The 19,051-nt window shown below is 40.7% G+C and overlaps 1 protein-coding gene across 5 annotated transcripts in view; it reads left to right on the top strand.

The window, feature by feature from the left end:
* Positions 1-483: 483 nt before the first annotated feature.
* RASA2 (RAS p21 protein activator 2) overlaps positions 484-19,051 on the top strand; it is a 124,674-nt gene continuing 106,106 nt past the window's right edge. For 2 of the 5 annotated variants that reach the window (XM_027959799.3, XM_027959798.3), the window contains exon 1: positions 810-979. In XM_027959799.3, the coding sequence (XP_027815600.1) occupies positions 847-979 (133 nt within the window). In that variant the 5' untranslated portion in view covers positions 810-846. Of the gene's footprint in view, positions 635-809; positions 980-1,796; positions 12,777-12,862; positions 12,968-19,051 lie in introns of those variants that run through there. The other 3 variants (XM_060395186.1, XM_060395193.1, XM_060395179.1) reach the window with 3 other exon arrangements.

Here is a 19,051-nt window from a genome sequence, read left to right as displayed (position 1 = left end):
CCCTTGAAAAAAAGCTAACAACTAGTCAAAGATTTACGAGCTTCCTAGTGTCAATCAACTTTTCAAACAGATCACTTCTGGGCTGGGGTGTGGGGAATGGAACCCTTCTTTGCTCTTTGTTTTCAAAATACCCAAGTGGTGGTAGAGGCTCTTCAAAATTCCTCTTCGGGAGGGTCTCAGGCGCTGCACTCAGGTTGTGATTGGAAGTATGGACCTTTTTTTGAACCAGCTTTCTCAGAGTAAACAGTGTTCTTACTTAAAAGTAAGAATTTCTCTCTGTGTGGTCCAGCTTGAGGGTGAGGGCATGTGGCTATCACTGGGGAAGTGGGGGAGTCTCTAAGGCACCTCGGCTCCTTTTGAAAAAGGTAGCGTTGAGGTCCACTGGCAACTGTCAAATTCCATTCTATGTTCTTTCCGCAGGTATTTCCCTTGAGCGTTAGATGTATAAATCCGCTGATGGGGCGGGGGCGGGGGGCGGGGTAGTTGCGGAAACCAATTCCCAGAAGGGTCTGGCGAATCTCGGGAGGGCTGGGGTTTTCTCATTGGGGTTTTAAGGCCGCTCACAGCCACGACTTGGAGCCACACTTGGCTAGAGTGTTGGCTTTTACAAGGCCAAGCCGAGGAAACGCACGAGGTGGGTTCGCGCCGGGCTGTACGGGTTCGGTGGAGGGGGGGCGGTGACTGTGGGGCCGCGGGTGGGGCGGGGGGGGGGGGGGGCGGGGCTAGCCAGGCCGAAGTCCCGGGGCGGGGCCAGGCGCGCGGCTCGCCCTCGCGGAGGCCGCGGGCTGGGCTCCGCCTCGCCGGGCTACGCAGGCGGCGGAGCTGCGGCACAGGCCGGGCGGCACCATGGCGGCGGCGGCGCCTGATGCTCTTGCGGGTTTTTCCGAGGCGCCGGCTCCGACTGCGACGGCAGAGCCAGCGGCCGGGGGCGAGGACAGTCGTGAGGTCCGAGTGCTGCAGAGCCTGCGGGGCAAGATCTGTAAGCGGGGGCCGGGGTGAGGGAACCCACCCGGCTGCGACGGCGGCCGCGGGGCTGAGGGGGCGGCGGGCGCGCGGGGGTGGTGGCGCCGGGACCGCGGGGCCGAGAGGGGCCTGGCCGGGGGCCGGGAGGAGGGCCGGCACGAGAGGCTGGAAGTGGGGGTGTGTTGGAGGAGGCGTCTCTCAGACGGGGCGGCGTGGGCTGAGGCTGCCCCAGTCCGGGGAATTTGCCAGGGACTGGGATGGGGGGGGGGCGGTGCTGGGGGCAGCGCCCGCGCGAGGGGCTTGGCTTTGGGACGCGGCCTGGAAGAGGGGACGCCCCGGCCCGGGGTGCGGCCGGGGGCGCGGGCCGGGGGCGTGAGGAGCTTCCGGCTGTCCTCCGACGCAGGCCTCCAGGCGGCTGAGGGCGTCGGGAGCCGCACCGTGGTGGGAGCCGGGCGGTAATTACCGGGGGGCGCGGCCGGAGGAGGAAGGCGTGGAAGTGGGGCTGGCCGGAGGGGAGGGGGCTGCCTGTTTTTCTGGGTTCTCGAGGTTGGAGAAGGCGCCCAGAGCTGGAGGAAGAGATACGCCCCGGGACTCGAGCGGCCGCACGGGTGCTCGAGAGTGAGCGTGCCGGGAGGGGCAGGGGCCGGACACCTGTACTCGCCCCACCTCGCTGCGGCGGGGACTTGAATCGAGAGACAGCGTGACTGACAGGTTCTTGAGGCAGGATGTAGTGGCTTCCTGTGAGCAGGTCTCAAAACACAGTCATCCAGCCCTCACTTAACCCACTTAATTCCTTTCTTTCTCATGCATTTAATTGTTTGTGAGTAAGCCAACCTACTTGCCTTCACATTTTTACTTAGAGGCCCCGAGTATTTCTATAGACAGACTATTTGAGTTCAGTCATTTGGACTTTTTTTTTTTTTTTTTTTAATGACCGTTTGGCTTTCGATTGTCAGTTTTTTTTTTTTCATAGTAGTTTGTTCAGAAGAAATGCTTTTTGGTGGGGGGCTATTTGTAATTTATATCAAATACAGCATATTTTTGCTTTGGTCGATAATTAGCTTTGCTTCCTTGATTCTGTATCCTCAGATTGGAAACATGCTTCATGTTTCATTTAAATAGCCCTTAGTCATGAGTATTTTTTGCCTTGAAGAAAATCAAATTGCTATAATATGGTTAACAACGCTCTTTCTTGAACAGGGTGTAAAATTTTCCTCTTTCCTTATAGTGATACTATTAATTGAGCTTAAATTCCCCCACTTTATTTTTTCAAGTTGCTCCCCCTTTCAAGAATTTAGGATTTTGTTAAACCTCAGAAGCAGACATCTTAAATTCTCTCACCTTTTTATTTCCACAAGTAGTCCTGCGGTTCTTAAGAGAGTACAGTTCTTAAAACCTGGAAAAAATGACAGCAGAGAAGATCTTGTCAGTATCTGAGTTCCCAACATAACCTTCTAGGATATAAAATGTTTTCAGTATTCAAATTAAGTATTATGCTTAATATTTCATAAATCTAATATTTGGGAAAACTGTAAATGAATGGGTTGGAGAAGGCAATGGTGACCCACTCCAGTACTCCTGCCTGGAAAATCCCATGGACAGAGAAGCCTGGTAGGCTGCAGTCCATGGGGTTGCTAAGAGTCAGACATGACTGAGTGACTTCACTTTGACTTTTCACTTTCCTGCATTGGAGAAGGAAATGGCAACCCACTCCAGTGTTCTTGCCTGGAGAATCCCAGGGACGGAGGAGCCTGGTGGGCTGCCATCTATGGGGTCGCACAGAGTTGGACACGACTGAAGCGACTTAGCAGCAGCAGCATAAATGTATGGGTAGAGCACCTCTCTTGATGTAGTTTTTCACATTTTCACTGCTTTATATTTTAGTGGCATTCTATGTTAGGTAACATCTGTTGGAGCCTTGCTGATTTATATAGCTGCAGATTATACCATGGAACTACATATACACATGTCTTGGAGTTGAGAGTTGGGCCGTTTTCCAGGAGTTAGCTGCCTGGCATCCCATTCTCACCTCCTCCATGGCAAAGGTAGCACAGTAAATGATAACATTGTGAGTGAAACTCTAGCCTACAAATAAAAAAACACAACTTTGTTTCTATGGGAGAGAGCAGCTCTACTCTCCAGACTTGGAGATTGAACATCTTATTGCCCAGAATGCTATTACCTCTTTAGCCATAGTTGAAGTATTACATCTGTTATCTCAAGTCAGTTTCTTGCTTTTTGAATTGCTCAGCCTATAGCTCAGGTCATGGCCTGTCTGTTGTATAGAAAAAAGGCATCAGGATACTTACTTATGAAGGTTCTCTCTATTTCCCTCTTTTTTTCTTTGCCCTCCTTTTAGCTGGTTGGTTGACCTTCAGAACCTGTGAAGAGGTGCAGTTTTCTGTTTCCCTGAAACTGACATGTGGGTTTTGCAGGTTGGGGGCTGGGGGGCTGGAAGAGTCATTATTAGCAGGTGCTAAAGTCACAGAAATGGGATGATAGTGGTTCTGACAATGCAGATATTAAGCAGCTTGAGGGTGGGGGTGAGCTTGTCAGCTCTCTTCACAATGCTAGGAGACCTTGGAGCCACTGGCCTGGAGATGTGCTGGCAGATTGCAGACTGCTGATTGAGAGTCTCTGACTTGGGGAATTAGAGATTCATAGGTCTGAAAGTACACCTGAAAGAAAATGTCCTTTTTCCTGGACTTGGACCCTTCAACTCCAAATTGTGCCAGCATAAAGTGAGGAGGAATGGGTTTATATATACACACACACACACACATATATACATATGTATGTATATATTTATGGGGCTTTCCCAGTGGCTCAGCAATTCCCGCGAATTGCTCCTGCAATTTAGGAGTTGTTGGTTCCATCTCTGGGTTAGGAAGATCCCCTGGAGGAGGGCATGGTAACCTACTCCATTTTTCTTGCCTGGACAATTCCATGGATCTTTAGACATTTCATTCCAGTATTTATTAATTTTCCCATATCCCATTTAATTTTCACACACATTTCCCACATACTCCTCAAGGTGAAATGACATTTTGTGGTCACTCTCCCACAGTCAACTTACATTTGCAAATCCAGGGTGCTATAGTATTTGAGCTTATATGCTGATCCCCAGTTGCCTGAGGTCATATTAGTGCAGTAGGAAACCATGGCAGCTCCAAATATTAATAATCAGCGTGCAGGTTTGGTTGTTGGATGTCCTAGAGTAGTTGTATGAACCTTTGATACAGGAAAGTTAAGGTTGTACTCCAGACTCCATCCTTTCATCTGAACTCCTGTGTAGTGAGTGACTGGTATGTTAGACTTCTAGAAACACTTTGGCCCCAGCCCTCTAAAAACAGCATACATAAGTGAAAGATGGGGATTAGGGCTTTCTCCTTTATACTCTCAGGCTTCATGCTCTTATTGTGTGATGTCCTCCTTTTTGGTTAGTACTTTTTGTTAAGTTTGCTCTCATCAGTTAAATCATGTTGCAAAAATGTCGCTCAAAGAACCCACACCGCCTTATGCATGGATTTACCTGCTCGAGGGAGACCAGATTGATGAGGGAGACCAGATTGATAAGGTAGCCAGTGAGGATCTGTGTGAATATTGAGATGTGTGGTACAGTATGAGATCTGTGGGACCGTGATGTGTCCCAGAACTTACATGTTCTCCTTGGTATCTTCAGATGAAGCATGACTTAGGACTGTTTGACAAAGTAGGATGTGTGGGGTCTGGTTAAGTGCTTGAGTTTAGATGCTTGGTCAAGTGAGTCTCACCTAGGTTTGATTCTGCACTTAATTTCTGACTTTTGTTAACCTCTGTGTGTCTCTGTATTCTTGTGTGTAAAGTGGGGGTAATAAAAACACCTCTATCTCACAGGATTGATTTGAGGATTAAATAAAACCCCTTCTCTGATCATTTCTCTTTCTCCTCCCAAGGAGCTGAATCAGACTTGGACCATCTCTTAGGAAGGAGTAAAGTAATAAATAAAAACTAATGTTTATTTTATGTTTTGGTACAATATGTGCTGGCATTTCCTGATGTACAAAGCTGATTAAAATCAAGAGTCCTGAATTCTGTTTCATACATTGTTAGTTGTTATTCATGTGACTTTAGGCAGCTCACTTACCTTTGTCATCTTTAAAATGGAAATAAATTCCTCATCACTAGGCATTTTTACTTGTTGTTCCCTCTGCTTGGGAGTGCCTTCCCTTTCCTCCACCCCATATTTATGTCAGGGAACCCCTGTTCATCCTTCAGAAGTTTTCTCCATGTGATCTCCTAGCCAGAGCCTTTTGGGGGAGCATTGCTACCTTCATTCCTGGAGAGACTGTTAGGCCTTTGTACTGTTGGGGGATCACAGTTTGTTGTTGATTTCCTTATTACAGCACATTTTATAGAAATCATTTATTTCCTCCATTAGACTGTGAATTCTTCCAAGGTAGAATTCATTCTTGTTCATGTTCTCTTTTTTTTTTAAACTATCCAGGTGTCAGCATGGTGCCTAGAACAAAATTGGCCCTTAGAAAATGCCTTACTTCTCTATATTATCCTGAGGGAGATTTTAGATACATGCTAGACATGAAAGTGTTCTGTAAATTTTACAGCTAAGCAAACTAGAAAGTTATTAAAAGAAAACTACATGGGCCTATGGCAGGAAGTTCATCCCTTTCAAAATCACAGTGCCAGGTGACCTTAGGTTTGAACTGTTGCCAAAGTTACCTCATTAGGAAAAGTATTAAATTTTTCTAAATGCTCAGATTGCTTGTTATTAGGGGATTGAATATTGTTACCTGACTGTATTCCATGAATATTGTTACTAATTGGTCCTGACCCTGTAACAGAAAAATCTCATAATCCCACTTTACACATTAGATGTTTTTACATGGCAGGTTTAATTTTTTTTGATAATAAAATACAAACCTAAGACAATTTATTGACCATGCAATAGAATTGAGGAGAGATTAAAAAGAGTTTATTCATGCTGAGAATTTATTATCAGATATTTGAAATGAGATGAGTTATTTAATAAGTTAATAGAAAGAGGTTAAAAAGGGTTTGTTCATGCCAAGAACTCATTATTGTCAGAAATTTAAAATGAGATGATGAGTTATTTACGATGGAGGAAGAATCCATCTTTCAGATGGATAGAAATGAGAGAAAAGGGTTCTTTGTAAAAGTTCACAGAGCAGTCTGCTAATCATTTGCTCTGAGGAAGACAGGAGGTAAACCTCAATGAGTTCATAGAATTTTTCTTTTTTAACTTAGGACTCTTTGAATAGACTCTTAAGAGACTGTGAAACTAATGTAGCTAAAATAAAACTATTGCTTTATCCTTTAATCGTAGATGCTAATCCTATTTCTTGTTAATGTGCTTTATGAAATTATTTGACTATAATAGCAGATTATGTTTTACCTGCTATACTAATGAAATTCTTTGTGCTTTTGAGAGCTGCTAACACTTTTGTTGTAATCAGTTAATATAAATCAAGAAACTTTTATGTATATTAAGAAATTTCTGTGATACTCTTTAGATTTGTATGTCATTGTCACCAAAAATCCCTAGCTAAAATAATTACACTTTATAAGGTTATACTAGTACAACTCATGCAAACATCAGTGTACAGTACTCGGTAAATTTGTTACTGTGAACTTAGTTCTAAGAATATCATTAATGACAGAATGAGTTTGGGCAAATTCTTTAACTTTGCTAAGCTTCTGTTTTCTTGCTTGCAAAATGAGAGGGCTGGATGTGGTCTTTCACGTCCCTTCCAGCACTGAGTCTTTGATTGTTGCGTTTTAACTTGAACCATTTAGTTTAACATAGCACATCAGGTGCTTTTATTTTAGTGCTTAAATGTGTTTAGTATACTTACTGTGTATGATATTTAGTATTTTTAAAAACTTATTTAAGATTTACTAGATAAGATTGTTTGAATCCTAACAATTTTTTTTTTCCTGTGACTGTTACTTTATTCAGCAGTACTCAATGCATATCTGAGTTTCTTTGAGGACCCTAGCCTACCAGACTATGAAATGGGCCTAAGCCCATGAGATGAGAAAAAGTTCTTACTAGTTTATCCTAAAGTGATAGTTTCTTTTAGACATCTGTATTCTTAGAGAATTATAGAAGGTTAGGTGGGGGAAGTAGAGAACATATCTTGTTCAGTCCTCTCACTTTACAAATGAAGAAGTTGACACTCAAAAACTCCATTAATGGACTGCTGGGTGTTAGTCCACTGCCATCAGTTTTTGCTAAAACGCTACATAGGATGAACTCATTAGTATGAATGTTGCAAAAGTACTGTGTTTAGTGGATGAAGATGACGCTGCCTGTCTAATGATAATATCCAGAAGAGTACAGATTTTCACTGAACCATCTATACATTCTCATCTGTTCCTTTTTAAGAACCGTGTGAAGTGGTTAGGGTTAACAGTGAAACTGTGTTTGTAATTTAAGTAGAGTTGAGCCTGGATGTTTACCTGTTTGTGTCATGCTCTGAACTCAGTTGTTTTCAGATGTGACTGTCCATCAGTGTCACCTGTGAACTTAAAAAAATTCTGATGCGCAGGCTTTACTCCAGACCTACTAACTCAGAATCTCTGGGTGGTGCTTGGACACGTGTAGGTTTAAAACATTCTGCAGGGGTGGGCAGCCAGAATGGTGACCCTCTGCTTTTACCCATTGAACAGACTAGCCACCCACTACCTGAATGATAGCAACCTGCTGTGTGTGACTGTTTAAAAGATACCAGTAGAAATGTCAGTGTGAGCACAGGGAGGTTTTCAATTGATTGTTTTTAAATGTCTTCCTTTTATTTGATTAGATAGTACAAATACTTGGTACCGTATTCAAGAGGTAAGTAATGGTATACATTAAAAAGTTAACTCCTTTCACTTCTTTTATCCTCTAGCCATTCCCTTCCCGGAAGCAAGCGTTACCAGTTTCTTGTGGATCCATACAGAGTTTATTTAGGCACTTACACTTAAATGTATGAGTATTGGTATCTCTCTCTCACCAATGTACACATCACAGAAAAATATACACATGGTTTGCATCTTGCTTTTTTATACTTAATGGTAATCTGAAGATTTTTCACAAATAAATGTGTGTGTGTATATATATATGTGTGTACATATATATGATTTGCTTTGCCTGTGTGTTCAGTCCTGCCCCACTCTGTGACCCATGGACTGTAGCCCGCCATGCTCCTCTGAACTTGAGATTTCCCAGACAAGAATACTGTAAGAATTTCTGCTCTAGCAGATCTTCCCAACCCGGGAATGGAACCGGCGTCTCGTATGTCTTCTACATTAGCAAGCCAAGTTCTTTACCACTGAGTCACCTGGGAAGCCCCACATATATGTGAGATATATATATATATCTCATACATACACACACACGGGAGAAGGGGTGGAGATGAGGGAAACTACCTCGTTTTTTTAACAGCTGCATAAAAGTTCATCATCTCAATACACCACAGTTTATATAGCCAGTCCCCTATTGATGGACATTTAGGTTTTTTCTGATCTTTGCTATTACAAACTTTACTGAATAAATAATTATGTTATTTTAAATATTTTTTTAAATATATAAGTTTATTAATACATAAATAGGTATGTTATTTTTAATGATTTCATGTGTCTATAGGATAAATTCCTAGATATTAAGTTGGTGAATTGAGTGGTATGTGCATTTTTATTTTGAAAAGACAGTGCCAAATTGCTTTTCATAGAAACTAACAATTTTTGCTCCCATCAGCAATGTAGGAATGCCTATTTCTTTATACCCCCATAGTGTGTATTTTAAAACTGCTTGATCTTTACTTGTCTGTTACATGAGAAGGAACGCTAATTTTTAGTTTTAATTTGCACTTCTAAAACAAAGTTGAGAATCTCTTCATATTTTTAAGAGTCATTTTTATTTCCATTTTTTGGTGTTGATTTGGTTTGCCTTTCCTACTGAATTATCAGTCTTCTTACTAATTTGTGGGAATTATGCTAGTAAGGAAGTTAATTTGTTTTAGTGGAAAGATTTTTTAAAATTTAGATGTCTTGGCTGATGTCTGCTTGTATTCTTGAGGAGAAGTTGGTTGTGACATACAATAAGGGGGGGTCTTGTTGGTTTCGTCTACTTAAATAATTTCTGATATTAGAATAGAGATGGAAAAAGAACTGTTTGAGGAAAAGTAAGTGAAGACTTACTATAAACAGGAACTAAAACGTAAACAACAGATTGGGAGTAGATATTTGCAACAAATTCTACAGACAAAGAGAAAACTCTTATATAACACTTAACCTGTGTGCCAAGCACTGTTTTATTTATTTATTTTTCTTTCTTTATTTTTTCTTTATATTTTTTTTTCTTTTTACAAAGCCTCCTAAGGCCTGCCATGTTGTCACACCACATTCTGTTGGTCAAAGTAAGTTACAGGGACATCTCAGATTCAGGGGTGGAGAAATGGAATCCACCTCCTGATGAGAGGAGTGGCAAAGTATGTAAATTTGAAATAGATGGATAGTTGATGACATTTTTTTTTGTGAAATAATCTACCATGATACCCAAGTGATGTGTCAAATTGGAAATTTTCTTTGGTTTTGTCTTTGTTTTTTTTTAATTTTTATTTTTACTTTATTTTATTTTACTGTATTGGTTTTGCCGTACATTGACATGAATCCACCACGGGTGTACATGCGTTCCCAAACATGAACCCCCCTCCCACCTCCCTCCCCACAACATCCCTCTAGGTCAGCCACTACATAATGACCAAGCACTGTTTTAAAGCACTTTAAGTATTTCAACTAACTTAACCCTCATGGTGACTGTAAGTACAGTTATTATCCCCATTTTTACAGATGAGGAAACTGAGGCATGGAATAGCTAAACTAAGTAACTAGCCAAGATCTGTCAGCTAGTGAGCCCTGGGCAGACTGGCTCTGTTCCTCTTAACCTACTATCTATACTCCCTATTTGTTCATATCCAGAATATATAAAAAGTTCATCCAAATTTTTAAAAGGAAAAGGCCATTAGAAAAATAAAGGATATAAATAGGCATTCCACAGAAAAGATACAAAAGGCCATAAACACAAGAAAATACTGGAAAGGTTTAACAAAAATTAATCAGGGAAATAAAATTTTAAAAAGTCATCAGTTTGTGAAAAAAACCAAAAACCCAAAAGCTCATTAATTTCAGTATTTGGTGAAAGTTTAAGAAAACAGGTACTTTCTTCACTGTTGCTTGAGTTTAAATTGGAAAGCAATGTTGGAGAGCATTTTTCCAATACCGGTTAAAAATTTAAATATGTATTGGGCTTCCCTGGTAGCTCAGCTGGTAGAGAATCTGCCTGCAATGCAGGAGACCCTGGTTGATTCCTGGGTCAGGAATATCCACTGGAGAAGGGATAGGCTACCCACTCCAATATTCTTGGGCTTCCCCAGTGGCTTAGATGGTAAAGAATCCACCTGCAATGCAGGAGACCTGGGTTCGATCCTCCTCCCACCCTCTGGAGGAGGGCATGCAACCCACACCAGTATTATTGCCTGGAGAATCCCCATGGACAGAGGAACATGGAGGGCTACAGTCTGTGGATTCACAAAGAGTTAGACATGACTGAGCGACTAAGTATACACAGCACAGCACACCCTATATGTTTCTACTTCTGCATATCTGCCCTACAGAAACACTTACACATTTGCAGAAGAGGTGTATACAAAGATGTTTATTGTTACCTTGTTGGTAAAACAAAACAGAGGCAACTTAAGTGTCCATCAGTAGAAAAATGACTAAATAGTATATTCATATACATATTTTATAACAGCTAAAAAGAATGAGATGTATCTATAGTGTGAAAGGAAAGAACTTCAAGAAGTATTATTGTGGGAAAAAGAACCCTGTCATTAGGGTGATATGTATAGTTATATGTATCTTATCCTCTTTATATGTGTATGGTAAAAAGGACAGAAAGATGTTTGAAAAGATGAACACCATTGGTTGTTAGTAGTGGACAAAGGGAATTGGCCTTATAATGATTTACTTTTCTAGGAAGTATATTTATGTATAAGCTATGTTATCAAAAAATGACTATTTGTATAAATGAATTTGATTTAGTATTAATCTTATGCTGTAAGAGCCTCTCTCTCTTTAACTGGTGCAGAGTATTCTGTCTGCAAAAACAGTAACCAAAGGTTCAGTCAGTTCAGTTCAGTCGCTCAGTCATGTCCAACTCTTTGCGACCCCATGGACTGCAGCACGCCAGGCCTCCCTGTCCATCACCAACTCCCGGAGTTCACTCAGACTCATGTCCATCGAGTCAGTGATGCCATCCAGCCATCTCATTCTCTGTCGTCCCCTTCTTCTCCTGCCCCCAATCCCTCCCAGCGTCAGAGTCATTTCCAATGAGTCAACTCTTCCCATGAGGTGGCCAAAGTACTGGAGCTTCAGCTTTAGCATCATTCCTTCCAAAGAACAGCCAGGGCTGATCTCCTTCAGAATGGACTGGTGGATCTCCTTGCAGTACAAGGGACTCTCAGGAGTTAGGTTGGATGATATTTTGAGTGCACATAAAGACAATTTTTCTCTGAAGTTTTTTGGTAACTGATACAACTTCACACCCACAAAACTGTAAGAATAATATAGTGAATTCCTATTTGCTCTGCCTGTTTTCAACAGTTGTTTGCATTCAGAAAGTTGACTTTTAAAAAATTCAGTGTTTCAGAGGAATGTAGTAAAAACAATAATTCCAGTCCCTTAAAATACTTTAACATGTGTGTGAGTGTTACAGAACCTTTTCATTTTGAATTTGGACAGTTTTACTTTATAAAAAAATTTTCTTAGTGGATGGGGGAAATGGACTAATATTTATTATTTACTCTTTCCCAGGCACTTTCGAGGATATTTTGTAAATTGTTTCATTAATTCAATTTCATGAAGAAATTTGTGCTTAATTCCAGTTTTAGCAAAGGAGCACACAGAAAGGTTATTTGCTCAGGGCTCAGTGGGGCAGAGCCAGGTATTCAGAAGGTATTTAAGACATCAAAGTCCATGTCTTTTTCTCTGTCAGGTTGCCTGTCATGGCATATTGGGAAGAGCTGATGAGTCCATTTCTTTTGTCAAGAAGTTGATAATTATCCCTAGATTGGTTTCTGTCTAAAGTAATGGATAGTCAATAAAATTAAAATGTTGAAATGCTATAAAAATTTATATTTAGTTCTTTTTTGAGGATCACAAAAAAATGTTACTCTTCCATTGGCTTGACTGTGCTCATGTGAGTTTCTGCATGTTAATTGTTCTCTTAGAACACAACACTCACATACATGCCACCTGTGTGGTGCAACTTCTTTATATCTTTTTTTTTTAAATCACTAGGTCACAGCTGAATCCCATTTTAGCTTCCTGGATGCTGTTACTAGAAATAGTGGCCTTATCCCATGTATGTATGACTTGTCCAAGTAGCCCTCAGTTCTGCCACCACCTGGTTATGGCCTTTACTTTACTTGCCATAGGAGGCTCTCTTGGTCAGCTCAAAAGCCTCTAAAGATTCATGTCGCCATAGGGACCACTGGTCTATCCTAGGAGAGCTTTCTACCATATGTGCTTCAGAGTTTGGGCTGCTGCTCGAGAAGGAGGCTGTGAGAAGCTTTGGGATCAGCACACGTTCACAACTGAAACCAGAAGTGGGCAAGGCAAACCACAGGAAGATCCTGCCTGCAACTTGGTGACGTCTCTCTATAACCCATGGACATTTCCTGGCAGTACCTTGCGAAACTTGTCTTTTCATGTACAGTAGTTTGTTCTAAACTGAGCTTCAGTCAGAGGTGATTAATATGATAGCAATATAGATAACTGTATGATAATTATTATGCACATGACTTGTGTAAAACACTCTAATTACATTCTGTAGATTTTCACACTGAAGAGCTGCATCTTGCCTACTAGGACATTTTGAGGAGTTGCCATGGAATTCATGCTTTAACCTTGGCTTTCTGCCTTGTCAAGAATTGTTCAGGTATTAAAACCACCAAGCAGTTCTTGGCTCACCACCTGAACTGTGCTGGATTCTGGGAGTCTTTTGCCCACTCAAGTGCTTGCTCAGTGCTGTTACCTTGTTTGTATTTTCCTAGTAATTGCACAGTACCTTATTTCCATGATGGAGCAGGAGTGCAGTGTTCGTGACACTTTATTATTCTCTATTTATTTAACTTCCAGGTCCCAGGTTAATATCATAATGGCCATTCTTAGGTCGAATCAGATTTCTGATAATAATTATGTAATGTGTTGATTTTTTAAGGTTGCCAGTCGAATCGGATTATAGAATCTCAGATGACTTTTTTTTTTTTAAGTAATTTTTCATTTACTGAGAGTGAGAAAAGCTGCTTGACAATCCAGTTCTCTGATCATGTTAATTTTATACACTGGAAAGCCCTGCATACTAGATATTCCAGCAGTCTCCATATGCCTATTTGTGACTCATTCTCTGTGTGAATAATATCACAAGTATAAATGTCTATCTCTTCAGTCGTGCTTTTAAAGTGACAACTAAAGATGAGGGAAGTAATAGCTATGTAATATTTGTCTCTCTTCAGTAGTTCTTAGGTGAGCTTCCAAGGTGGCTCAGTCGTAAAAAATCCACCTGCCAATGCAGGAGACTTGGGTTCAATCCCAAGGTCGGGAATATCCCCTGGAGAAGGAAATGGCAATCCATCCAGTGTTCTTGCCTAGAGAATCCCATGGACAGAGGGGCCTGGCAGGCTACAGTCCATGGGGTTGCAAGAGTTGGACGTGGCTTAGCAACGAAACAACAGCAACAGTTCTTGGGCACCCCACCTCCTTGTTGGTTACTGTACACCTGGGGCAGTCTGACATACTCTGAAGAGGGTGACTGTGAAACCATTCATTCGAAAGGTCTTTTTTGGCAGTTTTTCTCTTCTGTTCTCCTTGGAAAGCTGTAAAGAGAAATGAATGAGAGAGCTCTTGTCTCAGATTTCTTTATTCTGTAGAAAATATTTATTAGATTAAGTACATAGAAATTGGTTGAATGGTAAATGAAAATGTAGCATGTTGAAAGCATGAATTTTCTGCTGCTTTTCTAATAATCATCTAACCTCTCTGAGCTTCAGCTTCCTTTTGTATAAATTGGAGGTAGTAGTTTTTCTGATCTTACAGAATGGTTATGAAAAGATTGGATGACTTGGCATACTGCCTGGCACATTTTGCTCAGTTAAGTGCTGGCTGTAACATGAGTAGAAGTAATAATTGGTAAAGTTTATGTTCATAGTTTTCTTGATGAACAATTAATATAAATGTATATCTAGTTCTTATAGTGTTTATCAGGCTAAACTGGTCAAGGGTAGCAATATCTAAAAACATTTGAAATCAGTGTTGCCATGTGCTCTTTTTACAACTTTTCAGGATCTTAAAGTTAGGGGAACTTAGAAGATTAACTAGTTAAGGAGTTGCAAACTCCAGTCTACAGAGACCACCAGGCATAGTGAAGGAAAGCCAGGTGGGGATTGTTAGGATTTCAAGAGTATCTGTCTACAGTTTCCATTCAGAACCTCATTGCCAGGACTCTGATTGTTAAAGAGAAACCAGAAATGTGGATTTATTTATTGTTAACTCTTCCAGTTCTAGATGTTGGCTACATTTTTCCTAACACTGTGCAAGCCAAACAAATCTCTGGCTGGCTGACCCCCAATTTTTGCCCTCCCCCTCCATCTGAAAGAGTTCAGGCATCTCATTTTAGAGATTTGGAACCTGAGATACAGAAAGGCCAGGTGTTTTTGCATCAGTTTCTTCCAGTAGAAATGTATTATTTCTGAAATAAAAGTTTCATTAAAAAAATGAGCTCCTCTGGTGTGTCCAGTTGTTAAATTACAGGTAATCTTTGGTCAGACCTAATAGCTTGAGTGAAGGGAATTGTGTACAGATGCTATTTCTTAGGAATCTGTAACCAGGGAAGGGCACTGCTAGTTACTGTTTACTGAGTGTTTATTTTGTTCTAGGCCTTATGGTAAGTGCTTTACCTGAGCTGGGCTTCCCCGGTGGCTTAGCTGGTAAAGAATCCACCTGCAGTGCAGGAGGCCTGGGATCAATCCCTGGGTTGGGAAGATCCCCTGGAGAAAGGAATGGCTTCCCATTTCAGTATTCTGGCCTGGAGAATTCCATGGACTGTATAGTCCATGGGGTCACAAGGAGTTGGACACGACTTAGCGACTTTCACTTCACTTCACTTACCTCTGCTGATGGCCACAGTAGCCCTTGAAGCGTTATAATGACTTCTTTTACACAGGAGGTTGAGACTAGGACATGCAGAGTATTAAGCACAAAATTAACACTGAAACTCCTGTCTCCAAAATGAATTTAATCTGCTGTACTATGCCAGTACTGTAGATGTTTTCAGAATTATTTTCAACTTTTGTCTTACTGGTAAAGTTAAAATTAAACTTTATATGAAAATTGAAAGACCTTGTATGTTAACATTACATAGGATTGTCTTGAGACATCCCTGCAGTCCAATGATTAGGACTCTGTGCTTCCACTGCAGGAGGCACAGGTTTGATTCCTGGTTGGGGAACTAAGATCTCATATCCTGCATGGTGTGGCCAAAAAGAAAAAAAATTGTATCTATAACTAGATGGTATAATAGTGTTTTATTCTAAGCTTGTGTATACCGAAATTTATGTTTTCAAGTGTACATTTGATTCCTTCACTCCATTTTTTGGTTGAGTACATAAATGATGTTTGCATATTTTTATATCTTCCCCCCATCTAAAGTTCTAATCCTCTGTTTAGGTTGATACTCCAGTTATTAGAACATCATATCCTGAATCTGGGCAGATTCTGGATTTTCCCTCTGTAGTATCTCTTCCATATTTCTTTTTCCTCCATTGCCCCTTTGTTACCTTAATTTAGGCCCTGTAACTGTCAGTGATTTTCCTGAAGCATGGATTTGATCGCACAGAAACTTGCAGTGACGCTGTTGCTTGCTGAATGAGATTAGAACTCCTTGGCTTGACATCACAGGCTCCGTGCAGTGCCACCTTCCTTTTACAGCTGCGTCCTTTCTACTCCCCTTTCATCTCTCTGCTTGAATCAGTTTGTACTGTTAACTGCTTTCTTCTTGAAGGTGCTCCTCCTATTTCCACCTCCTGAGCTTGTTCCTGTTACGCCTTACCCCTCCAGTGTTATCCCTCTGTCCCCAATTTCTCTATTAAAAAAAAATTACTTGGAAGACATTATTATGAAGATTAAGTGACGTACATGTGAAGTCCCTAAAAAACATCATCTGTGTGTGTGTGTGTGTAACGTAAGTATTTGATAAATGGAAACTATTATTATGATTCAGCTTTCCTCCCACTGCAGATAAGGCCCTTTGCAGTTTCTCTTGGGAGTTATTCGCATTCTGAACCTCTTTTATTTCTGTGCTTAAGGTATTCTTTGCAATAGATGGGAGATCCTACAGGATCTCTTAGGATAGTTTCAGAAAGGATTAGCTGTCTGTTCCTCTAGGCACTTCTCTGTTCAGAAAGACATGAATAGCAATGGAAAGACTAGGCTTTGGAATTTGATTTTTGTCAATTCACTGTACTGTCAGTGTAACTATGATTTTTTTTCCAATTTAAGAGTAATGCTTATGTCAAAGGTTGTTGTACCAACCAAATGGGATATTTTAGAAAATGTTTAGTATTGTCTCGGAGCATGCAACTGCTTGAGAAATATTTGTCTTCTTTCTTATCCCAGTAATGTCTCCCTCTAGGACACAGAAACACACATACAGACCTATAGATATAAATGGTGCACATAGTCCCTGCAAAACACACATAAACACATATGTGCATACTTGCATTCATGCCCAGAAGCATATACACTGGAATCTCTCCCAGTACCTTGATACTTGGAATTCTAGTTCTAGGTAAAATTATATGGTAGGATCTGTATTTATACCCTTTGACCTTTGTATAGAATCACTGATCTTGTACACATAGAGTTGGGCATCTTTCTATTTCTGTTAATCTAGGTTATCAGTTTTGATTTCCAGTAGTGTTTATCTTCTTGGTTTAAATTGTTTACTTTTTGCCAATGACTAAAAGCTGTGTTCTATAAAATGCTTACTTGGCTTCCCTTTTTCTTCAGATATTTATGCAGAAGTTACCTTGTGGGTGGAGCCTTCCTTGGCACCCTTCCCTCTGCCATTTCATGTGGTACCTGTTCCTTCTTAATACTAACATACCATTTTATTTATTTTTTATCTGTCCATCTTATTAGCTCAGTGTGGACACGGTTTTTGTGTGTTTTTCGCACTCATGTATCCTTACTATCTTAGTAGGCACTCAGTAAATGAATGTGTGTATCTCAGGAGTGTTTTGTTTATTTTCAATATGATGTCTCTGTTTTAGCACTGTGGAGATTTTGAAATTTAGTGCTTTCGGTAACTATACAGGAGACATTTTCTTTTTAAACCTTTGGAGCAACTGACATGGATCAGCTTATAGCAAACATAAAAAAAGTTTATTTGCACTTTCATAATTTGTGATGTGGTGTTAGAACCTCTTCTTTGCTCATGCTAAAGTTATAAACATACACATTAGTAGATATTTCATTATCTGTTATAAGCTAAGCATGGTGCTAAAAATTGGTTTGGTCAGTTTATATTCAGCAAAGAGACATACAGCAGTCTCATTTGCTGGTTCCTTCTTGACTCTACTAACGCAAAATGATGGAGATCTCTGAGGCTCAGTCGTCAAATCTCTTCTCTTTTTTCCGTATTTACTGTTCTTATAATCGTGGGTAGTCTTATGGTTTGAGAAATACTATGTGCTTGCTAATGATTCTCAAGTTCTATCTCTAGCCAGCACTTCCTTGCCTGCTACACATCTGCACTTGGATATTTAAAGGCATCTCAGACTTAGTATCCTCTCTTTCTCAACAAGGAGCTCTTTGCTCTGGAAGTGGGATCTCTCTTCATCCAGCTGCTCTGGCTGAAACTCTGTAAGAAGTGATCCTTGACCCCCTTTCCTCTTACACCCACCCACATCCCAAATATCAGTAATCTTGTTGGCTTTATCTTCAAATTATATGACCAGTTGGCCACTTCTTTGCATGCCAAGACTGCCTGTCTGGTCTAAGTTAACTGTAATTGAAATTATTACAGTAGCCTCCTGTCCAGCTTCCGGCTTCCACCCTTTTCCTTCTGCTGATCCTTTAGAACAAAGTTAGATCATGCCATTCTTCTGCCCATAATCCTTCAATAACTTCCCATCTCATTCAAGAAAGCCTAAGACTTTCCATTGGCCACAAGACCCTATTCAACCTGCTTCCTTCCCCACTCCTATCTCATCTCTTACTGTTTCCTCCTTCCTACCTTGTTTATTGTTTTACAGCCATACTGGCCTCCTTGCTGTTCCTTCATTATGCCAAATTATCCTCTGTCAGGGCCTTTGCATATATTGTTTCTGCTTGTGTCTTTCCCTAGGTATCTGCATGACTCATTCCCTCATTGACCTCTTTCAGATATCTCGAGTATCTCCATATAAAGTCGTTCCTCGATTCCCTGTATAAAATAGCATTGCTGTCCTCCCTCTCTCTCCCCTCTGGGCGTGGCACTCCCTAAGTCTCTTCACCTTATTTTCTTCCATGGCAATAAATATTATATACTTGGTTAAGAGTTTATGATGTTTATTTCCACTGTCTAAATTGTACAGTGGTTCCATGTGGGCAGAGACCTATATTTTTTATTTATTGTTATATTCCCAGTATTTAGAAAGGTGCCTGGCATCCTGTAGGGACTTAATAAATATGTTAAATTAAACAGAACTGGTGCAATATAATATGATCCTTATAGTCGAAGTACAGATACATTGCAGTAGGAAAGAGAGGAAAAGGTGACATGACTACGTAGGAGTTGAGGGAAGATTGTACAGAGATGCCTTAAGCAGAGCTTTGTGGGGAAAAAGATCAGGTGAGAGCATCCCATGCGGTGAAAATAGCATTGTAAACGTTCAGAGGCATGAGAGAATACAGTGTTTTCAAGGAACTAAAAGTGCAGTACTGCTGGAGCATAACTTGTGGGGCTATGATTAAATAGTAAGTA

The sequence above is a fragment of the Ovis aries genome, chromosome 1, assembly GCF_016772045.2.
Source record: "Ovis aries strain OAR_USU_Benz2616 breed Rambouillet chromosome 1, ARS-UI_Ramb_v3.0, whole genome shotgun sequence".
Classification (NCBI taxonomy): Eukaryota; Metazoa; Chordata; class Mammalia; order Artiodactyla; family Bovidae; genus Ovis; species Ovis aries.
The sequence above is the reverse complement of the archived record's forward strand: the minus strand, read 5'-3'. Positions and strand labels throughout refer to the sequence as shown.